At 40.1% G+C, this 22,937-nt stretch overlaps 1 protein-coding gene and 1 long non-coding RNA gene across 6 annotated transcripts in view; one reads left to right on the forward strand and one right to left on the reverse strand.

Moving 5' to 3' along the window:
- Positions 1-9,441: 9,441 nt before the first annotated feature.
- LOC125326587 lies at positions 9,442-12,105 on the reverse strand. Its single transcript, XR_007203905.1, has 2 exons — positions 11,873-12,105; positions 9,442-11,243 (listed from the first exon to the last, which is right to left on the reverse strand). It is a non-coding gene; the product is annotated as an uncharacterized LOC125326587 (long non-coding RNA).
- A 272-nt stretch (positions 12,106-12,377) lies between these two features.
- RGS12 (regulator of G protein signaling 12) overlaps positions 12,378-22,937 on the forward strand; it is an 86,277-nt gene continuing 75,717 nt past the window's right edge. For 2 of the 5 annotated variants that reach the window (XM_048303529.1, XM_048303531.1), the window contains exons 1-2: positions 12,378-12,493; positions 18,075-20,021. In XM_048303529.1, the coding sequence (XP_048159486.1) occupies positions 18,165-20,021 (1,857 nt within the window). In that variant the 5' untranslated portion in view covers positions 12,378-12,493; positions 18,075-18,164. The remainder of the gene's footprint in view (positions 12,494-18,074; positions 20,022-22,937) is intronic. The other 3 variants (XM_048303530.1, XM_048303536.1, XM_048303528.1) reach the window with 3 other exon arrangements.

A 22,937-nucleotide genomic window follows, 5' to 3' on the forward strand; every position in this document is an offset into this window, starting at 1 on the left:
GGGGAGCAGTTTATGTTTGATGGGGCTCTGTCAGGCAGATGGACAGGGATGCACCACACGAGGGAGCCGCAGGCACAGAGGATTTTACCCAGGGAGCTGAGATGAAGCACCAGCACGCGTTTGGCTCCTCCATGAAACATGCCATTGAAATAATCTTTCACTTAAATTCGAAAATTGGCCAGCAGAATTTCCTATATGCCATTTCCTTTTGTGTTCTCCTTAAAAAACATATTTCTGCCGGTTTTACTGTACAGGCAAGAGCAAAGGTTGAATTCCAGTATAGAAACTATAGAATTAGTACAAGAAACTCAGGCCTTTTCCATTCTCGCTATTGAACAATGTCCCCTCTTGAAACTTTGTCTTTGAAGGTGTTTGCATTCTCCTATATTATTTAATGTGTTGTTGCCTATGCAAAGGTGAGCTAATATATTTTAAAACCCAGACATAGCAAATCAATCTCTAATTATGCTTGCTGAACAGGATAAAGGTTATACTCACCAAGCAAATTAATAATATGTGGAAATATTTCTTAGAAGATCCTGCAGGTATGAAGATTAATAATTATTAAATATATAAATGTGGCCTGTTCCTACAGAGTTTAATAAATGAAAACAGGATAAGGCAAATGTAGTAGGAGACTGAACTTGGAGAAAATGGTGGCTGCTGAAATAGAAGTGAAGTAACTTTCCCTCACCCCTTCTTTACTACAGTGATTGCATGATTGGAAAAATGTCAAGTGTCTGATTCTGCAAAGATAGTTTTATGCATTTCAAATGTAGGTCTGTCACAGATTCAGGTAAGCTACATGTTCCATGCTTCCTGACACTTTAACTTGCTTACAGCAAGATATGAAGAAACTTGCCCCTGACTCCACAGGAATTAATAGTATTTACTATCTACTTAAATCATAGAGCAATTAAATCCAATTAATGAGCAATAACAATGGCAGCACAGCTGAACTTTGTACTGTTGAGTAGGTAGCCCCTCTCCTTTCATGTTATTACAGCTCCAAATCTGTAGGAACACAAGAATGGAGAAAATGTTCTTATTCCTTGTCTGCTACCACAAGGAACCATGTCATACATTCCCTTTTGTAAATGTGTGGACCTGTATCTTAAAATCAGTTAGGTGTTTTGTCCTCAGAATTATATGAAGATCTGCATTACAGACAGTAATATAAGATTTATATTACAGTTTATAAGATTGCCTCTAGGATTATTCCTGATTAATTTATACCAACTTCTGCTTGTATCAACATTGATTTTGCTGCTTTATGTAGCATTTACTCTTGAGAGCCAGAGGTTGTGTTCCATACAACTCTTCTGATGGATAATACTCTTTTATAAGGTAGGATTTTGATGACTGTTCTGCTAATTTTGCTCTTTTGAGTTCATCTATTTTAAAGGGGAGTGACCAGAATGATACAAGCATTCGAGATGAGACTCTGAACGTTGTCTTACATAACTGCATTAAAAGAAATGATGTTTTCTGGTAGTTGTAAGATTTTTTTTTCTGTATAAAATGTCACTATTAGTAGTTTCATTTAGAAGTTCAATTTTACATCATCATCTCTTTAACAAAAGGCTTTATTCCCATCCTTGCAGATTACCTGTGTTCTAGCCCTGTTTTTGCCTAGAGAGTGAACACAGCAAAGCTGTAGACAAGTATTACTAGTTTCATGTATGACAGAATTTTTCTAATGCTTTTTGACAACAGGTTGAAAATTCCCTACCTACCCATAGTTTCTTTTTGCTCTTGTTTCTTTTGTTCCTGTAAAGACTGAACATTAACTTAAAAAAATAGGTTGAATGTTTTTTGTGGGGATTTCTTTTGGTTAAGGTACTCACAGCTTTTTCATCTGTATGTGACAGTTAGCTGCAGGTACAGATATTTGAATGTTTGTGATATTTAGACAAATTATAACTTGAAAGACCTGCCTAGAATTAAAATTCTTGGTAGGATTCCTGGCTTTGCAAAACAGAGACACTGCTTCTGTGTCTGTATGAGTACGGAGTATAATAAGTATTCAAGGGGACCACATGAGGGGTTACCCAAGTTTATAATTTTAACTAGGACATTAAAGGCACTCCCTCATGGCTTCTAGAAGTGTGATCAACAAAGAAACTGTAGCATAGGAAAATCAATTTCTTATTTTTCAGGCAGTAATGGGGTCAACTCAGTTTGATATCACTTTCACCAAATGAAGTGGTTGTACTACATATACACACACAGATGGTGCAAATGGAAAAATTAAATAGAGGAGGAAATGCACTGCCTGAAGGCAGGTGACTTTGTAAGTGATGGAAAAATAAAGGAAAAGGAACCTGAGGAGGCAGATGAGAAAAGGAGATACTGAGAAACACGCAAGTAATTGAGAAGCAGATTTTGATGGAAGATGGGGAAAAATATGTTGGGCAAAGGGGCAATGTAAATGCCTCCAAAAAAACCCCAGTAATGACAGGGATGAGAGAACACAACACTTTAGAAAGTGAAAATTAAAGAAAAAGCATAAAGCTGAAGGAGAAAGAGTATGAAAAGCTAACACTAGTGAAATTCTGTGTATTTTGAATAGACAGATAAGTTACAGTGTAGAGCAAGGGGTGACATTTTTTTCTCACCAGAGGAAAATACATCTCTGAACAAATATTTAGAAGCAAGGACATTTTTCACAAAGGAGAGAAGTTAAGTAATTTGTAGGGGTATCCTGCTGTAATTAAACAACATTTCCTTATGCTGGTATTAACAATTTGCTGGGTAAAAATATTTGTAAATTTTTTTTTTTTTTTTACTCCTTGACTTCAAATTGGAGAAGCATTTTAAGACTTCAGTTTATTTCAGGCCCTGCCAAGTTTAACAGTTATCCACCAAAGCAGGAGATATATTTATGGATGGGGAATGTCTTTTATCATATTCTCCATAAACTGCTCTCTCTTGCAAAGAACAAAACCAGAACAAAAACATGTATACAGGATTTTAATATTTTTTCCAGACTTAGCCTGCCCAGTCTGGTGTAGGCAAATGGTTTACAACTCTGTAGACTCACCCTAAGTTGACAGCCTGGTTCTGTGAATAGTCTCTTGTTCTAAAGTCAATGGGACTACTCAAATGAATAAATATATTGAAATCTTTATGTGTATGTTTGCAGGATCAGTTCCTATGCTGATAATGTAATGTGAAAGACAAATTTAAAAAAGAAATTTAGGAGCATTTGGTGGTGTTATGTCAGCAAGTAAATACTAACCATCTGGTCTCTAGATTGCTAATCTATTTCCCCTGATTTTATGGTAGCATGCTTCCTGTGTCTGCAAGCTTGAGACTACATCATTAAACTTTTGTGTTGATCTTTTTTAGTGTTTAACAGAAACATTTGAAATACTTTGCCATTTTGGATGTGAAATTTTCTTCCTATGCATAATTTTTCTGGCTGGAAATTTTTCATTCTGCTACAGCTTATTTTAAGGTGTCTCTTGAACCACATTCGTAATAAGGATGAATTATTTCAGATATGTTCTTTACAAAACAGACCAGTCATCCACAGTGAGTGACATCCAGTTATCTAGGGCTGACTAATTACTACCTGTAATTAGGCTGTAAGATCTCAGTCTGATCCTAGTGTCACATAGTACGAGGTTGGAAGGGACCCTGGTCCAGCCTTTCTTGGCTTTCTTTGCTGCAGCAGCAGCACCCTGGTCACTCATACTGAGCTTGTTGTCTACCAGCTCCCTTGCCACAGAGCTGCTCCCCAGCCAGATAGATCCCAACCTGTGCTGCACTCCTGGACTGTATTTTCCCCAGGTGCAAATTCTTGTCCTTGTGGAACTTCACAAAGTCCTTGTCAGCCCACTCTTCCAGCCTATCCAGGTCTTCCTGCAGGGTGGTTCTCCCTTCCAAAGGGTCCACTTTCCCCCTCAGCTTGGTATTATCAACAAACTTCATCAGGATACACTTGATCCCATCCTCCAGATCACTTATGAAGAAAATAAACAGACATGGGCCCAATATCAATCCCTGGGGGACCCCACTTGTCACAGGCTGCCAGTTTGAAAAGGAGCTATTTACCACCATCCTCTGGCTGTGTCTGGGCAGCCAGTTCCCCATCCACTGCATGGACCACTTGTCTAGATCCTAATGCATTCCTAGTGCATCCATTTCTTTAGGAGGAGGCTCTGGGAAAACATATCAAAAGCCTTGAGTCAACATCCATTGCTAAGCCTACATCAACTGAGTAGGTCATTGTGTTGTCAGAAGGTGATCACGTTTCTCAAGCATGACTTGCCTTTGGTGAATCTCTGCTGGCTTTTCCCAATCATGTGCTTCATTTGACTTGTGATAGCCCCCAGGAGAATTTGTTCCCCAACTTTCCCAGGGAGTGGAGTAAAACTGACAGGCCTGTAATTTCCTGGATCATCCTTTAAGCCCTCTTGTTGATGGGGTGACATTAGCCTTCTTCCAGTCTTCTGGGATGTCCTCTGATCTCCACAACTTCTTCAGGATTATGGAGAGCATCCTTGGAATGACATCAGCCAGCTCTCTTAAAACCCTTGAGCGTGTAACATCAGGACCCATCAATTCGTAGGGGTCAGGCTCCTGTAACAGCTCCTGTAACAGTTCACAGATCAGCTCTTTTTTCACTGACAATGTTTGTCTGTGTTTTTATAAACCTGGGTTTTTGATCCCAGGACCTGTAGCCCAACAGTACTGGTGAAGACAGAGGTGAAGAGTGTGGTGAGAATCTCCACCTTTACAGCATTGTGGGTGATTAATTCACCTCTGCTGCTTAACGGTGGGCCAGTATTTCCTTCTGCTTGTTGTTTATGTACCCAAAGAACCCTTTCTTGTCTTTTTTGACCTTTCTGGCCAATTTCAATTTGAGCTGAGCTTTTGCTTTTCTAACTGCATCTGTACACCCTGGCAACGCCCTTGTAGTTCTCAATGGGTTTTCCATCTCTGATACGCTTCTCTTTTGGTTTTGAGCAGACTCAGAAGCTCACATTTAAGCCCAGAGAGTTTCTTATTCCACCTACTTTCCTTATCTTTAAAGGGCATGAACTGGTTCTGTGCTTTCAGGAGAGTGTCCTTGAAAAACTGACAGCACTCACAAGTTCCTTCATCTTCCATGGAAGCTTCCCAGGGAATCTATCCCAACTGAATTTGGAGTGAGCTAACATTCTTGATTGTATGTTGTTACCTTAGGGGTAAGTTCTGGATTGCTATGCATCGCAAGGAAAAAAATGAATTGGTGCATACCATTAAAGGTATAAAATTTCCAACAGATTTAAATGTTGAGAAGCACTTATCACAGCTTGAGGAAGGCTTGTTTCACTAAAGGAAGCTAGAGAATATCAATTTTCTATGAACTGCAAAGTAAACATATTTAGAAAATTAATTAAAACTACTTTAAAAACTCTCCATGATCCTCATTCTTCTCCCTAGAGGTTTAAATATAATTTATCTTTAATTCAATATAATCAGATCAAATGCAATCTCTTTCATGAACGCCTAAGACCTTGCCTGCATGAACTTAAGTTAACTATAATGCCTATGCTTCCTTTAAACTTACATGAATAAGGTTTTATGTCTTTCCTTTTCATTTAACTTGGAACTTCACTAAATGAAGATTAAATACCCCAGTGATAAATCTTTAACAAAACTAACTGTCCACATAGGGTTTACATCTACAGATCATCTATTCAAGGAGTTAAGCATATTTTAGATCTAGTTCACATTGGTTAACATAAACTAAAAAATGAGACTGAATTTCACCAGTTAAAATGGCATACTACAGATTATACCAGAAATTATGCACTTGGTTTGTGTCTCCTTGCTGCCAAGAAGTTCTTGTGATTTGGTTTGTGCATTCTCATGAGAATAATCTGTGGCCTTATTTTAAGAAGCTGGTTAAAAATGCTATACTGTACATTGAAGAACTTTACTCTTAAGCAGACTTTGCTTCTGTAAGATTATCTGTATGTGTTCATTCATGCAATGAACTCCATGCAACATCCCACATGCATCATGGTTTGCTTGCAGAAGGATACCAGCATCTTCAGCTGACAGCCCTGTGCTGAAACACCAGGAACAGCAGGGTGCCTGGTGAAAGTTTGAACTGCCTCAACACTGCTGCAGTGTTCATCAGCACTAGAAAAAAATGACTCTCTGATAATTCTTATAGGCAGCCATCAGTCTCCAGGTACAACTGCGCCTCTGAGTCTCTTAGCGGGAGACACAGCAAAATCTTGTGATTTTGTCTTGCCCACTCCAAATGAAAAGGAAGTGCATTTGATGTGTAAGGTATGTGGCTGAAGTACACTATCAAGAAAAATATACCTTATGAAAGAAATCATAGGCTAATTTTCTATTTCAGATGAAATTAGGATGTTATGCTAGGCAATAACTTGGAGGATGCCAGTTATCAAGGAAAGAATGTAAGAATGCTTACGGAAGACCAGCCATAATCACCAGGACTTCAGCAGGAACTGCCTGGATCACCTGGCTCATGCAAGTCACCACAGATGTTGTATCCTTAAAAAGGTGAAAGAGGAAGTAGGCTGCCACATGTTCAAATAAATAATCCATCAACATTCAACTTTTACCATGGCACTGAAATTTTAGTAGGAGGCAAGACCTTAACCTAGTTCTGAGAGAAACTTAAGAAGCGATGGTGAAGGTACTGAGAAGAATTCCACACATGCTGTCAAGGCCAAAATGACTCTTAAGAAATGAACTTCTACTTCAGAAGGTCATTTAGAATAACTGCAAGTCTAGTCTTAGATGAAACCAAAGTTTTGGTGGAGCACAAAAAAAAATAATCCTCTTTTATGTAAGTATATCTCAGTGCATTTTGTATGAGTTTTAATTGATGAAGTTATACTAATAATCACGATAGTTTTTATCTGGAATGAGCAAGTCTCTTCTAACTTTAAAAGTCATTCAGAATCTAGTAATGAGGTGGGGGAAGATGAAGTCAGTCTGAGCTAAAGCAGATTTGAGAGCTAGGGCAGAATCCTGTCATTCTGTGTTATGAGGAATGGGTGCTGTTTGTACCGAAAGCACCTTTGCTAAGGTGGACCTAAGTGTCACTGCAGTCATGCCATGCCTTGTCAGCTGAACTTCAGGAGAACAGATTACCACAAGCAGAGCTGTGTCTCTGGCTGGTATCGTAAAGACAGACTGAACTTGGTCCAAAAGGACTTTCTGTCTTCTCCAAAGTTTGGAGGTAAAAAGCTTGGACGCAGAAATGGAAAAATGCTTGGACTTGACTTTGTCACATACCAACTGGAGCAAGGTGAAATGTGTTCTCTGATTCCTGGGTTAACTGCTGAGAGTAGAGCATCCCTCCTCCTCACTTTAATGCTGCCTAATTTGTCCTGGAGCCAGGGTCTTTTATCAAGGGAATTATGTTAAATAGGAATATGCAAAGTCAATTTCTCTATCTATTACTCATGTCACCTCTTCTGTGCCTCAGGCTCTTATTTTCACTCAGTTTCTTTTCATGGAATTGTATGTGAATATGGAGAACTCTCAGCATGTTTTTCCTGAGGTTTAGGGATATGAGGGGCATTTTCAGACTGACATTTGTACCTCATCACTTAGGACATGTGCTTAGTGATAACTCAGCCAGCAGATTCCTGATGTGTCACCCTTGTACGGTGTGTGAACCTGTGAGCCACACTGGAAATGACTTCAAAGAGGAAAAGAGAGGGACATAGGAACAGAACACTGGAAAATATAATGAATGATCCTAATTTAGCTTGCTGTTTAGATTCACGGATAGTTGGCTTGCTCTGTGAGTATTGCAAAATAATAATGACGTTTTTGGCATGGTACTTGAAGGCACAAGGAATACCTCCCTGAGATATCCCTTTCCCTTACAGCACCAAAAATACATAGTACTTCTTCAGAACATGTAAATTCAGCTGCTAGATGATACACATTTTTAAGCCCAATGGGACACTCTACTTAAATGAGCCCAGTGGGACAAGAGACACAGCTTCAATGGAGCCACAAAGCCAGACCAGGTTAATTAGTCAGGCAATTTTGAATTAGAAAATTAAAGCTTCAAGGCTTAAAGATCAAATAAACAAACAAAACCAACAATCCCTTTAGAGAAAAAAAAAAAAGGGAAAGAAATACACTAGAAATTTTTTTCATTTTGGTGTATGTGTTTTAACAATTAGAAGGTGTCCATGATACGATACGAAATAAATTTACACTCATTTAGGCTCAGCAAGGCATTTATCAGGAACTGAGGAAACTTTGCCCACAAGAAGTAGTGGGTGGAGGTTTCTGTGCTTCCACTGATACAAGTAAGGCCAAACTCAGGTTGTGATACTCAAAATTCCTGAGTTTCCAGTTCTTGACAGAAATGTATTAAGTATGCTTGTGTCCTTGAAGTAGATGTTTTAGCAGAGGTTTTGGTTCTATATACTGGGGTTGTTCATCAGCACTGAAGTTTTAACATGACATAAGCTTCAACAACATGTAGCCATAGTTAAGGAAAGAAAAATTGACACCAATGAACAATAATTTGTGTTTTTAGTTTTTGATTACAAAAATTTCTTAATTTGAATGGAATTTGGGAAAATAAATACCGCACATTCTATTGTAGGGGAATTAATTTTCTTAGGATATTAAATAATTATATTGATATTGTGGTGCTTTCCAAAGGCACAGTCAGGACCATGACCTGGTTGTGCCTGTTTTCACACACCAAAAATATTCCAGACAGTTTACCATCTGACCCTTCAATTTTGCAAGTGGCAGCATTCACATATTTAAGTGCACAAAAGAACCTTTCAACACAAAAACTATATAACTAAATGTTTAAATGTCATAGTAGGTAAGGACACAATTACAAAGCCAAGTAGATGCACAAGGATCAATCCTTTTAACCCTAAATAGGATTTGGGAGGATATGTCCTCTACTGGTCAGTCAAGATTTAACAGGATCAGTATCCACCCTCCTTTATATCTACTACTTCACAGCTCCTTGTAAGGGTTTTTTGTACATCTGCATGCGAAGGTGGGAAACACCATCATCCAAACCAAAATGCATTTATACAAAAATATTTTCTTCCATTTCCCACTGCCAAGACTGTCTCACACCAGGTAGAAAACTATGCTCAAAATAAAGGGAAAAGCATTTCTAGATATTAGATGAACTAGTAAACCAAGGTAGATCCTGATGGCTGTGTGTTCATACTGTCCTCAAAAAAACATGATCTTTGCTGACCCTTTGAACTGGATGGTTAACAGAAGGCAGACAAGCTCTCGGAATTAAAAAATAAGTCCTATAATGATGATTTTGCTCCCAACTACTTATTAACTGGCCAACACAAGCTAACTACAATGTATATGATACATAATCTTCCTTGCTGTTCAGAACAAAGTCAAGCTGGGAAAGCTGGAATCATGTTTGTAAAGTGAACAAGCATTCGATACTGACAATCATGTACAATTTTATTATTTTAAACAGGTTGAAAACATTAAATGATAAAAGTAGTATTTATGTGAGGATTTTTCTGTATGTCTAAAAACCTTTTTGGAACAACCAACACTTCCATTTCTTTAACTAAGGTAATTAAACAATGGCAATTAAAACCACAGACTTTGCATCAGATGCTGGACTATGTTTATTTTCTGACTTCTCATCTGGTGTTTGTGACAGCAATAATCACACTCCATTAAAGGATGCATTGTAAACCTCTCCAGATGAAACCTGACAAGCTGTTTTGTGACAGCCACCCTCGGTGTGATTGAGATGTCTGCATGCCCAACATTAAGCTACTTAGGCTTATAAACCAAAGCTTTTACACCCCAAAGCCACAAATCCTTATCACTTTGTTTCACACTCTTTCTTCCTTTATTGTCTCCAACAGTAGTGAAAACAGTAAGTTACAGCTGAGACCTTGTGTGGATTTTTGAGGGGCCATTAATCACCTTGCTCCAGATTATAACATGAAGTCTTAATCACCATTTCCGAAAGCACTGAAGCAAAGCACTAAATTCATTCTGGACAAGTTGGATTTTTCTGACTGCAAGTAGAGTGTGTGAGCACACCTGTTGGCATGTCAGTCTTCACTTCTTCGTTCCTGAGTGTTACTGACATAGGAAATTCTGCTGTAGTACAAAATAGCCTTCTGTGAAGCCAGACTAATTACATGCTCCTGTGCTATTACAAAAGTGCAAGCAATTCTGTTGGTTATCACAAATACAACAGGTTCAGTGTATTTGGAAGGGGTAATCTGACACTGCCATGGAATAATTAGTTTATAGTTAGCAGATGCTGATGGCACTTTTTAGCATCTGTCCTCTTTGAAACAAAATAAAGCATAATTTCTCTGTATTAACTCCATAAAGACGCAGTGGAGGACCTGCAGATACCTCTGTGGGACGCTTGAAATTCCACTTTACTTGTCACTTTCCAAGAGATTTTCTTCAGTTACAGCTGTTTACAAGGTCAGACTGAAATATGTGGTTGATCAATTTTCCATTCTGTAGGCAAGGAGGTTGTGCAAGTCAGTGCTAGACCCGTTTGGGTAACACAGCAACAGAAGTAGTGGCAAAAGACAAAGTCTTGACAACCTTAGGTGGAAGCTGGAAATAATTGGGCTATTAAGGGATGGCAGCCCAAACCAACACCTTTGATTTGTGGAATGCAATTCTTTGCCTGTGACACCTTCCCAGTCAAAAGGATACAGAATTATAGCTTGTCTGGGCAAATTTAAATCTCTAGAGTATTTTTAAAAATTCTGTACCTCACCTGAAAGAATCAACTGTGGGGTTTAAAAATCAACCCCTCAATTTTCTTCCTTATGTTTTGAATTTTTATCCTCCTTAAGGAATTAATAATTACTTTTATAGGACACAGGATAGCTAAAGAATTTCGGAAGTCTTACACTGATCTGCCGTGACATCTTCTGTGAGGATGAGAAAAAGATATAAATGCTTATTTTATTTGGTTATTTTTCCTTTCAGAAGCTTTTCCCATAAAACTGGATGAAAGAGATAGCAAAACTAGGATCTATGTCAATTGGAAATGTCTTAGATTGGAAGAAATCTCCTTGGGAGGGATTGACAAAGAAAAAACCAGCAGAATGAGAAGGTGAAGTCCAGAGTACAGGAGCAGGATCCTCTGTTTTTCCAAAGAGCTTTTTCCTTTGCCCTGTGTTTGTGTTTTTCCTGAAGATGCTGGTATACTGTAAGCATTTCAGCTCAGGAAGGAGTTATTAAGAAACGATTTCCTAGATTGGATAACAATTAGACAAATTACTGAAATTAAACCATTAAGCCACAGTATTACAATTTGTAAGTTATCTTATGGACATAACAGCGAGTTGGGGGATAGATATCCCACTCTGGAGACTGGGAAAAAAAACCAACAAAAACTCAGAAAAAGGTAAGAATTCTTCTTCACCTCGTTCTAGTAGGTTCAGTGTTGGTTTTCCCATACACAGAGAAATGAAATGAAATACTCTACATACAAAGGATTTCAACACGTACATGTTAACAACTAAAGATCCCATTCTTCTGCTAAGATCACAAAAATCTTAGAGATTTGGTTAATTCTTCCCTTTTTCTAACTCATATTCCTTACAAATTTCTTAACTGCTGTTAACCTTTTCCCCCCCTCTTCCTATTTCTCGTAATTTAAATAAGGGCTACCAGTTACCCTTTTGAAGGGAAGAGCTGTCTCCGGTGTACTTTTAGCACTTACTGTCTGTGCCCTGCTCCATCCCGGCGGCAAAACTCCCCCTCCGCACACACGCTTTGCCCTTTAGGTGCTTAATTACTACCAAGTGCCTCATCTACCTTCTCAGCCTCCCCGGATAAAAGGCAGTGCCACCCTGCTCCCTCCCTCTTGTACCTTTACCTTGCCCGGTCTGTCTCACTTTATTCCCAGGCTTCAAAGGCGCGGCACACCTGTCTAAGGCACCTCCGAGCGCCTCCCTGAGCCACCTGCGCTCCCGAGCCGCAGGCTATCAGTCCCTCCCCTCACACCGTCCGGGTGGGGCCGGGTTCCGCTCTGTTTCCCCGGCTCCGCGGGGCCGGACGCGCCGTGCCTGCGGTGCGAGGCCGAGCCCGGGTCCCGCTCCCGGCCCGGGGCCGCTCCCAGCCCCGTTCGAACGGCCGCCGCCAACCCGCGCCTGCGCACTGCCCGCCCCGCCGGAGCCCAGGGCGAGGCGAGGCGAGGCGGTTCGGGGAGACCTGCGAACTACGCGCTCCGTCGTGCCCCGCGCGGCCCGCTCCCCACGGCCGGAGCGAGCTGGCCGCTCGCAGGGCACGCCGGGAGCTGTAGTCCTTCGGCGCGGGGTATTGTCTCTCCCCTTTCTCTGTCCGGGAACCCGACCGCCACCCCGCCGGGCGAGCGCGGTGACTGACAGCGCCGGGCAGCCAGTGGCCGCAGGGCCGTGCGGCCGAGCCCGGCGCGTCTCCCCGGTGACCGGAGCAGCCGCTGCCTCGGCGGAGTAGCCGGGAGTCCCGGGGGACAGAGGTGAGTGGGTCCGAGCGGGGCAGCGCCCACCGCAGCCCGCCCGGCTCTCCCATCCCCCTCGCCGCCGAGCGCCCGGCCCGGGACCCCGCTGGGATGCGGCGGGAGGAGCGCGGACGGCAGATGGACGGCGGGAGGGGGGCCGAGGGGGGAGGGGAGCGCGACGGTGGGGGCCGAGGGGAGGGAGGGGGCAGACGGGAGCCCCTGCCCGCCCCCGTGGGCGCCCCTCGGGCTGCGGCGCTGCCCGCGACCCCCGGCGCGCAGCGCGGAGGGGGCGGCGGGTCCGCCCGCCGGGGGGGTCGCGGGCGTTCCGTGCCCTCCTGTCTTTTACCGCTTGATTTTTCAAATCGTCCCTGCGGGCTCAGGTGCCGCTTCTCCCCTCCCCGCAGCTCCACCCCCCGGGAAGCGGCTGCCCGGGAGCCGGGCAGTTAATGGGTAACCCCGCGGGGCGCTGCTCCTGGGGCGGACGCACCGCCCGCTCCGCCGCCCCCCGGGTCGCCCCCGGTCCCCGCGGGATGTCCCCGCACCCGCCGAGGGCAGTGCCGGCAGCCTGCCCGGGAGCGGGGCAGCGGTAGCTCGGCTGCGAGAGTGGCTGAACAGAGATGCAGCGAGCCCGCCGTGCCCGTCCTGCTGCCCCGGCAAAGCGCCCCGAGCCCTCCCGGCTGTCCCTGAGCCCATCCCGCCTGGGTGTCGCTGCTGCCGCCCCAAGTGCCGCCCTTCTGTGCGGCGTCCCAACAGTTCTGGAGCGAATGTGCAAGTAAAGAAGGGGGGGGAAAGTGCCTAACTGCCAACAAAGCCTTTCCACCTTCTTAAATACAGCAAATAAATTAGTCTGAATGTAGATGCATGACTAGAAAACTTAGCTTTAGAAAACTTTGTCCTTACTCGCATGAGTCTTGTCAGACAAAACAGCAAGAGTCCTGTTTGTGTTCCTTACACTTCGTACACTGTCTTCATTGGAAGAAGACTTTTTATTAACAACGATTTTTTAGCCTGCTGTTACTAATTACAGTCGGTATTTTTTGAATGATCACACTAGGTGCCCCTAAAGGAAACATAATGATCTGTCTTGCCTACTGTGAAATGCTGATGAGATTTTCTTATTACGACATTGTCCTGCCCAAGTTCTCAAACAACTGGTAGCTGTCTTCTACAGGTTGTGCTGTTACATTTCTTGTGTAACTTGTCTATTAACGTGTACCACATTTGAATAGTTAGTGGAATTCAAATGTTATAACTTCATTTGAGCTTTGTAGGGACTTGGCATCAGTTCTGCCTCAACAACTGGCATCCATGCTGAAAAGTCTTCTGCATTACTGTAAGACCTGTGTGAGGAATGAGGGAACTGTCTCTCTTTCTTCTATGCACTTCCACTTTGCATACTTTATTCTCTTACAGTCCCAGTATTGAAAAACAAAATGAAGCCAGACAGAATGAAACCAGACAGTTCTCTGCTGTCTCTCTCCACATTAACATGGATCCTGTAGTGCCAAGTACCAGCTCATTTCCAGAGGCTTTTTGGAAGGTAGTGGTGGTCAGTCATGTACTCCTGAACTTCACTGGCTCCCTCGCTGCCCTCTGTAACTGCTAAGTTACAGTTTAACATAGACTATAGCAGGAGTGTGCCTCCTGTTTCAGTTCTTTTTGTTGCTATGAGATAACAAGAGCAGAAGCAGGAAACAAACCACCTCTCTCCCTTGAAAGTAAGCAAATACATGTTATTTTCTTTGGAGTAGAGGGTTTGAAAATGACATGAAAAGCTAGCATGGATATGTAAAGACATTGCATACAGAAATGCAGTGTTTGTGGGATACAGTACAATTCAACCATAACTAGTATTTTTGGTGGTTTAGACCCCACAAATAATTGATTCAAATGGTAGACCAGAATGTTTGCTGGCAGAAAACTTGAATGTTTTGCTCTGTTTTGCAGTTCTGTGTCAAAGCTGATGTGTATGGGCAAATTATGTTGTTTCCTATACTTGAACAACTCTTAATGTGTATATATTAGTGTTTTTGCCTGAAATGTTCTGTGAAATATTTTGTAGTTATAAAGCTACAAAGCTTTATATCAATGTAAGTGAAATTATGTTTTTGTTTCACTGGATATGCTACACATTTGGTAATTTATTTCAGGAAAAGGATATTCAGACATGATTACGTTGGAACTGTGTAAGTTTGTGCCCCTTCTGTGTCATGTCTCTTTAGATCCAGGCTTCAAATCTGCAAAGAAATTAGAAGAAAAGTTAGCAATTAGATAACTTGATAATTTAGTTTTGGACTAGTCTGTTAACAGTTTGACAGTCAACTAATCTCTGCTTGTGAGAAACACTGTTTTCATATTTTTTCCATTTCCATGCCATTGTTGCAGTAAAACATAGTTGGATGCTGAGCGTTCTTGCAGAAGAGATACATTTGTCCTTTGTCTTGAAGTTTCCTAGATAAATTTAGTGAACTGTTGTTTGACATGGGTGTAATTAGCATAAAAATTGCACAGTAATGTTCAGGTACTGAGGGAGGGAAGAGGTGACTTTTTTAGTGAAGTAATACAGTTTTTCTTTGGTTGGTATTTTTTTGTTTGTTTTGGGTTTTTTAGTGTATAGACACATTAATTGCAAAAACCCTTTAATGTTGAATTATTTCCTAACTTTACACCTACAAATGTTTACAATATATTGTAACAGCTGAAAGCCTTCACACCTCTGGAAATCATTATTAGAGAAAAGTAACATGTTAGCGGCCTGTGGGTTTTTTTTATAATTGTCCGGGTTTTGAATGATGTTTCATTATCAGTGGTTATCATCTAAAATAAATGCTTGATGTGTAAGGGTCATAGGTTAGGAAAGCAAGTAGGTAAATTGACTTGTGAATAGAGTTAAAAAGAAACCTCTCTTAGCAAATGTGGAATTGTGAGGTAAGACAGCATTGGGATTTGCCTCTTCTATAGATTAGAGAGATAGCTGGAAAAAAATCTGTTTTTCTTACCAGCCACTTCAATATTACAATATTGAATCTCAATTTTTTTAGTAATAACTGCTTTTTTATTATATTTTTAAAATGAGATTATTTATCATCTCCTACTCTCAATTGTTTCCTTTCCTCTTGCAAGCTAGTAGCACAGTTTTAGGTGCCAGATAGTACAAGGCTTTATAATATGACCAGGTTAACAGCAGCATTTTGGAGGGTACTGGGGGTCACATTAGGCTGTTCTCCAGACAGCTGAGAACAGAAATATTTACTATAAAGCAAGTTAAAAGATGTATATATTCATGCTTATAGGTAGCAGGTTTTTATGTACTGTTGGGCATTTGTTGGTTCAAATTTTTTTTGTTAGAGAACTATATCTTGAAATATTTAAAGATTATTCTCAAAAAATACCAGACCTAATTAGAGATAGCTGAATGCACAGTGACCTCTTGGTTCCCAAGTTTAGCCCCATCAGGAAAGGGTCAAACTACATTTAAGATATGAGACTGGATGCAAGTTGATGAGGGTTTCTTACAGCAATGTAAGAGTTAAGTTTGGTTAAATGTTTGCAAAGCACTTCCTATATTATGATTTCCATTCAAAGGTTAAGTGTGAAGTTTCATTACTTCTTAAAGCCAAGTTGTTTTTTTTTTCCCTCAAATTATAGGAAAACTATCGTTAATGAAGCTGGATAATTGCTATATTAAAACAATTTGCAAAAACCATATTACACTGAATAGTCACAGCTGCACCATGGAGACATAAAAACCTGATGTCCCTTTGTTCAAAAAAATAAAAACTAAACCCCAAAAAGTAAAGCCAACTGGATGTCTTCTGGCATCTTGAAATCTGTCCTATTTTGGGTTTGGAAGGGTCCTGTGGGAATTACATCCTGCAGTTGTGTTTTAGCAGAATATTTGAGAAACAGCAGTAGTTTCTTAAATTTGGTAATCGAAGAGCTTGTATGTAGTTAAGATTATCATCCTAAATTGTATTTGAGTTTTGGTTTGGTTTTTAATTGGTAAAACTTTTGAAGTAATTGCCTTGTTTGTTCTAACCCAGGCAGAAATACTGTGGAAGTAGTGTGCTGTGGATTTAATCACATTCTGAGTGTGTTTTTTTTTGTTATTTCTGTAGCTGAGAGCAATGTCAGTAGGATTTCTTGGTCATTTTTCTTCCATGCGAGTAGTGGGTGGGACGCCACTAATTTAGCACTTTAGATATGATAAAGAAATGTGTTGTCTCTGTGTGTATGTATATTTATGTTTATGGGAATGTATTTATCTAAAATGTTGCCTGCATTTTCCCCATCCATGCAAAATACTTGGTTTCAAGTACCTTACACACTTCAAGTATGTTACAGTGTGACTGAATTAAAGATAAGCCTGTGGACTAACTCAGAGTAATTATTGTCAGATTAGTTCTCACTTGCTCAGATGGAGTTTATTGCAATTTTTTGTAGCTGCAGTCCCATGGTTATTTCTGTCAGTCATCCTCCAGACATACGGAAGGGAGGGTTCATATCGTGCAAGAAGGGGATAGTTGCAAAAGTTGAAAAAGTTGTAATTTCTTTTATTTGTGTGAGCCATTTTCATGCATTTTAACCTGCTTAGTGGGGGAAACCTCTTTAAAACAATGGAATTTGCCTGAGTATATTTAGAACAAGACATCCAGACTATAGTGCTGACACCAAAATGCAGTGAAATATTCTATTTCTTGCTGTTCATATAAAGCTGTTATATGTTAATTGTAAACTCATGGCTAGATTAATACTGGCAGCATGTGTCTTTTTCACTCCTTTTTTTTTTTAAATTTTTAAGATAAACTAAAACACATGGATGTTGGAAGGATGGTCTGAAATGCATTTTTACAGTGTTTTCTATCTGACAAATTGTTTTGAGTAGATTAATTGATGGGTGTAACAGTTAATCTGATCTTGGATCCCTTTGGTCTGATACATGACTGAATGCCCATTTGTCATTGCATATGTAAGTGAAATGTATGTAAGGAAGTTGGAGATACTTATTTTAAGCTGCTTTTACAGTCAGTGGAGAGATACAGGCAACTGTAGGGGTAATTAATCTATTTTACATGATACATGTGGTACCTGTTTCTGTACACTGAGTGTAAAGGGGGTGAAGTGTAGCTGAGTAGATGGGCACAAGCTCTCATTTTTATTTTGCTGGGAAAGGATGGATGAGCTTAATTAAAGATTTTCTCTGTGCTGTGAAATGGAGTGGTGCATTTTACAATGGTGCAGTATGCCAAAAGGTAACTGAATAGTAGGTAATGTGGGGGAGTTGGGGAAAACATAACATGCTTAGTATAAAAAACACTGACTGTACATCAAAAGACTTGGATTCTGTTCTTTGCCATTTTGTCACGTTGTTATTTTAGAGAGACACTTTATTTGCATTTGTAACTCCTTTCTTATCAGTAAAATTAAGACTGTGGTACCTGTTCTTTTCAAACTGTTTCCTGTGTTTCGTTAATTCTCTGGCAATAGCTTGTGGTAGAGTTCACTAGCAATTTTTCTGAACAGTAAAGGGAATACTGGGTACTAAAAAGACTGAAATACAATGAGAATTATAATGTCTTTTTTTTCTTTCTTTCTTTAGAGCTTCATCAGATGAAGGAGTGATACTCTTGAAACATGACAAAAAACTGGACTAAATAAAAATTTTCCTGTTTTAGGAAAAAAATCCAAAATGTATAGACCAGGAGAAACGGTCAAACGTCGACTCAACATGCACGCTCCTCCACGGATAAGAAGCGTGGAAGTTGCTCGAGGAAGAGCAGGTTATGGGTTTACCCTTTCTGGACAAGCTCCTTGTGTTCTCAGTTGTGTGATGAAAGGAAGCCCTGCAGATTATGTTGGACTTAAAGCAGGAGATCAGATATTTGCGGTTAATGAAATCAATGTGAAAAAAGCCTCCCATGAAGATGTAGTGAAACTTATAGGGAAATGTTCTGGAGTCCTGCACATGGTCATTGCTGAAGGGATGAGTCATATAGATTCATGTTCAAGTGATGAAGAGGTTGGTTTTTATGATGGGAAGGGGTGGCTGAAACCCAAACCTGACTCTAAAGCTCTGGGTATAAACAGAGCAGAGAAAGTTGTTGAAGAAATGCAGTCTGGTGGCATTTTCAACATGATCTTTGAGAATCCTGCTCTTTGTGCTGGTAACTCAGATAATTCTGCACCAAAACAAAGATCATTTTCAGTTTCTGCTGCTATTAAATCTGAAACTGGCAATGAAAGTGTAAGCAATCCAAACCTACTGTCAAAGGAAGAAATAGCCAAAGTTCTGAATGATGATTCAGTTTTTAGAATTGGACTGGAGAGTGCGGAAGACTTTGGATTAGATGCGAGCATTTTGAACGTTGCCATGATTGTGGGTTACTTAGGCTCCATTGAACTTCCTTCAACAACCTCAAATCTGGAAACTGAGAGTTTGCAGGCCATTCGTGGGTGCATGAGACGTCTGCGGGCAGAGCAAAAAATCCATTCCCTGGTGATGATGAAGATAATGCATGACTGTATTCAGCTCTGCAGTGACAAATCAGGTGTTGTGGCAGAATATCCTGCAGAGAAACTGGCATTCAGTGCTGTTTGCCCAGATGATAGAAGATTCTTTGGACTAGTTACAATGCAGACAAATGATGATGCAAGCTTGGCGCAGGAAGATGAAGGGGTCCTGAGGACATCTTGCCATGTTTTTATGGTGGATCCTGAATTATTTCATCATAAAGTTCACCAGGGTATAGCAAGGCGTTTTGGACTGGAATGTACAGCGGATCCAGATACAAATGGCTGTCTGGAGTTTCCAACATCATCTCTACCTGTCCTGCAGTTTATTTCTGTCCTGTACAGGGATATGGGGGAATTGATCGAGGGAATGCGTGTGAGGGCTTTCCTTGATGGTGATGCAGATGCTCATCAGAATAATAGTACAAGCAGTAACAGTGATAGTGGAATTGGAAATTTCAACCAAGAAGAAAAGAATAATAGAGTTCTGGTGGTTGATTTGGGGACCAATCCAAGTAAACATATTCCTAGCAGCATATGGGAAAATCCAGTAGGAAGGGGACAAAATCAGCCTGCTTCCCATTGGAATGGCTTCTGTCATGAGCAAGAGGGAAACATCCCTTTAGAAGTAATTCAGAATGATAAGTCCCAAAATGTAAGCAAACATTTGAGCCCTTCTGCTCGTATTGAAGTTCCATTGGTTTCCTCCCGAAATTCAGTACCCCCATCAAAGAAAAACGCTGCAGGCATGGGCAATCAGAGGTGGTTGCCTGTGCATGTGTTACAAGAGTGGCAGCATGGAAATGCCAGTGACCAGGAGTCGTACACTGACTCTACAGATGGCTGGTCGAGTGTTAACTGTGGGACCCTTCCCCCTCCAATGAGCAAGATTCCAGCTGACAGGTACAGAGTCGATGGCAGCTTTGGTCAGCCGCAACTAAAATCTCACAAAAGTGAATGGTCTAAGAAAATGTTCTGCATTCAGAACAAATTTGGCCCTCCGCACAGTATCAGGAAATCTAAAGAAGATAAAAAGGTAAGAATATGTTGGTATTGGTTCTTAACAGCATCAAAAAACCCCACACCCAAACCCATCTGCCTATGGTACTTTTACACAGTAATATTTACATATTAAAATTTAAACATGTATTATATAATTACAGAATTTCAGATGAAGAAAATAATATGTTTCTCTCTTGTTTGCAGAGGCACTGCATATTCCTCTTTGAGTGCAGCTCTGGAATTGTACTTCTGGTGGAAGTATTGTCTGTTAGGCCTTTCTCACTTTTCTTCTTGTCTCTTCATTGTTTCCAAATGTTGCAGTGGCACTGAAATGAAAAGGAGGCATGACATTTTAGCAACTTCAGTTTCTTCTGACCTTCAGCTGCAAAAGAATGGAAACAGTCTGCATCTTTAGTCTGGTTCCTTTTTGTAGAAGGCTGGCTTGCAAATGTTATTTTAGTGGTATCTATTTTTATAGAGACATGGTATAATAATTAGTCAAAAACCTGGATTATACACTTTTCACGGAATAAGACTGTTTTATTACAAAACTTCACTCCAGTGAACCTCTCAATACAAGGTGTGTTAAAAACTGACATCAAAACCTAGTTGTTAGTGGTAGGTCACAAATCTAACATTCTGCCAGTAAGCCTGTAATTCAAATTTTATTCCAAATTACTGTTCCATCTACTTGTTTTGTCTACTATTAGACAAAGTGAGGAGACTTAAAAAACAAAAAAAGGTGTGGGAGGAGTATTCAGCGTGATTACATACCCTTTGTGACACACACATTTTGCTGTTGAGGGAACTAATCTCAGGGGAGTCTGTTGTTGATAACTGGAATTCTAGTAAAGTGGAGCCATTGTTCTGATACTAAAAGAATCAGTAGCAGTTTTGTATCTGAAATGTTTGCTGACTCCAGGGAAAGACAGAATCTTATACTCCAAATTAGTCTTCAGGAAGCTTTGTCATTCCATGCTTATATAGCAGTTTTGTATCTGAAATGTTTGCTGACTCCAGGGAAAGACAGAATCTTATACTCCAAATTAGTCTTCAGGAAGCTTTGTCATTCCATGCTTATATTAGTGTTCACCTTACCAGTACTCTAGTGTATATATTAAATATACTAGTTTGGTTTTTTTTTATTTTCAACACAAAAAGAGTACAGAATACTGTTTGTGAAAATTTTGTGTATTGCTTATATGATTGTTTCAGATGTCCATCATGCTATCCAAATCTGTTTTGAAAAACTGTGTTTTTTTTCTCACCTGATTAAAAATATACAACCCCTGCTCAAGTGGACGACAGTAGAGGTTCATTAGTTGTTTCATACTGTTAGAAACTAAATCTTTGCAGTGCTGTGACAATCAGTCACAGACATTTTGGGGATTAGGCTGTGGAACTTCAGAACATTTTGGGTTTTGTGTGGAAAGAGAAATTATTTTTTATTGCTTTTCCTGCACTGTAAAGCAAACACCTTTTGCATACGTTCTACTGTATGCTTTTTGTGCTGAAAATAAAATAAACTAGTATGTATAATAGTTACACATTAGTGTATTGTTAAGGTGAACACTGCTACAGGCAGCAATGTTTTCCAGGCCTGCAATAAAATTAAATTTCAAATGTTCTTAAATACAAGGTGATTCACACTTTCAAAAACCAGACAGAAGTTAGCCAAACAGAAACACTAAATTTGTGAACATATCTCACCCAAACCACTTAAGAATTGATTCTATCTACTGCCCTGAAGTCTGTGTGCTTCATGATCTCTTTGCTGATGGACCAAGGAAAAGGCCTCTTTATATGCCGCACTTGGTGCAGGTACATGATGGATGTTGGTCCCAAGTGCTCATTAGAAGCTGAACCAACTGCATTGGATGCTGCTGAAATTCTTTAGGGGTCTCTGTAATAAGTTTGTGTCTGCAGTGTCATCCATGATAGTAATATGGATTAGATTTTTTTAAGAAACACTTATTTCATGGAAGTCAAGGTTATAATAATTAAGTTCTCATAGAAAATTTTACACTTCAAGATGAAAGATGCTCCATGTGTGGGTAAAGAGTAATAATGTTTCACCTACTCTATCACTCACATCAGCATAAACCAACACTAAGTATCTCAGTCTTCCCTTTTAAGTCTATTTGATAATAAAATAGGCATTCTGTTCTTTGATTACTGACAAATTTGTTTGCAAGACACATTTAAAATGTTCCTACATGGCTTTAGCATTTAATCTCTTCATTGAGGCTACAGAACCTCTTTCGCATTTTAATTTCATTTTTCAGTATTATTGAAGGCTGTTGAAACTGATGAGAAAAGCTCATAAAGGTTATTTGGAGTAATTCACAGAGATGAAATTGTACAATATTCTCATCTTAAATCTTTAATGAAGATAGGGGATGTCATTACTGATGAACATAGCTCTATACTTCTTCAGGTGCTGCAGAAATAGGGAAGATTTGTATTTGCATTTTAGAGCACTAGTTTGTTTTCATAAGAGAGAAATTCAGACTTTCTTTTTACTTTGTGTGTAGGGAAGAGGTAAAACTGCCCATTACAAACCATTATTCAGGTGCGTTAGATCTGTGTTCTAGAAAATTACACATCCTCAGCTTCCTGTGACCTTTGTAAGTGGTAAGAACTTATTTTACCCAGCTTGCTCGGACCCATTCCAGTCACGGAATAAAGTGAATAAAGTTGCCACATGGGATTACATTCATATTTTTACAACTTGGTGGCTCAGTCTAAGTCTTCATTTGGCAGAACAGTCCTTAAATTGCTTTTAATTGAGGTAGGTTTTTGTCTTTTACATCAATACTGAAGATAAAACCTCCTATGAGTGGGAATGTAGAAGCCACTAGAGGGAGAAAAGATTATCAAAGCTAGAGGTTCTTGTGGTGGACTCTGTACTTCTATGTTAAACACTGTCTTCCTTGGAATTTTCGTTACA

Source organism: Corvus hawaiiensis, chromosome 5 (genome assembly GCF_020740725.1).
Source record: "Corvus hawaiiensis isolate bCorHaw1 chromosome 5, bCorHaw1.pri.cur, whole genome shotgun sequence".
NCBI classification, from domain to species: Eukaryota; Metazoa; Chordata; class Aves; order Passeriformes; family Corvidae; genus Corvus; species Corvus hawaiiensis.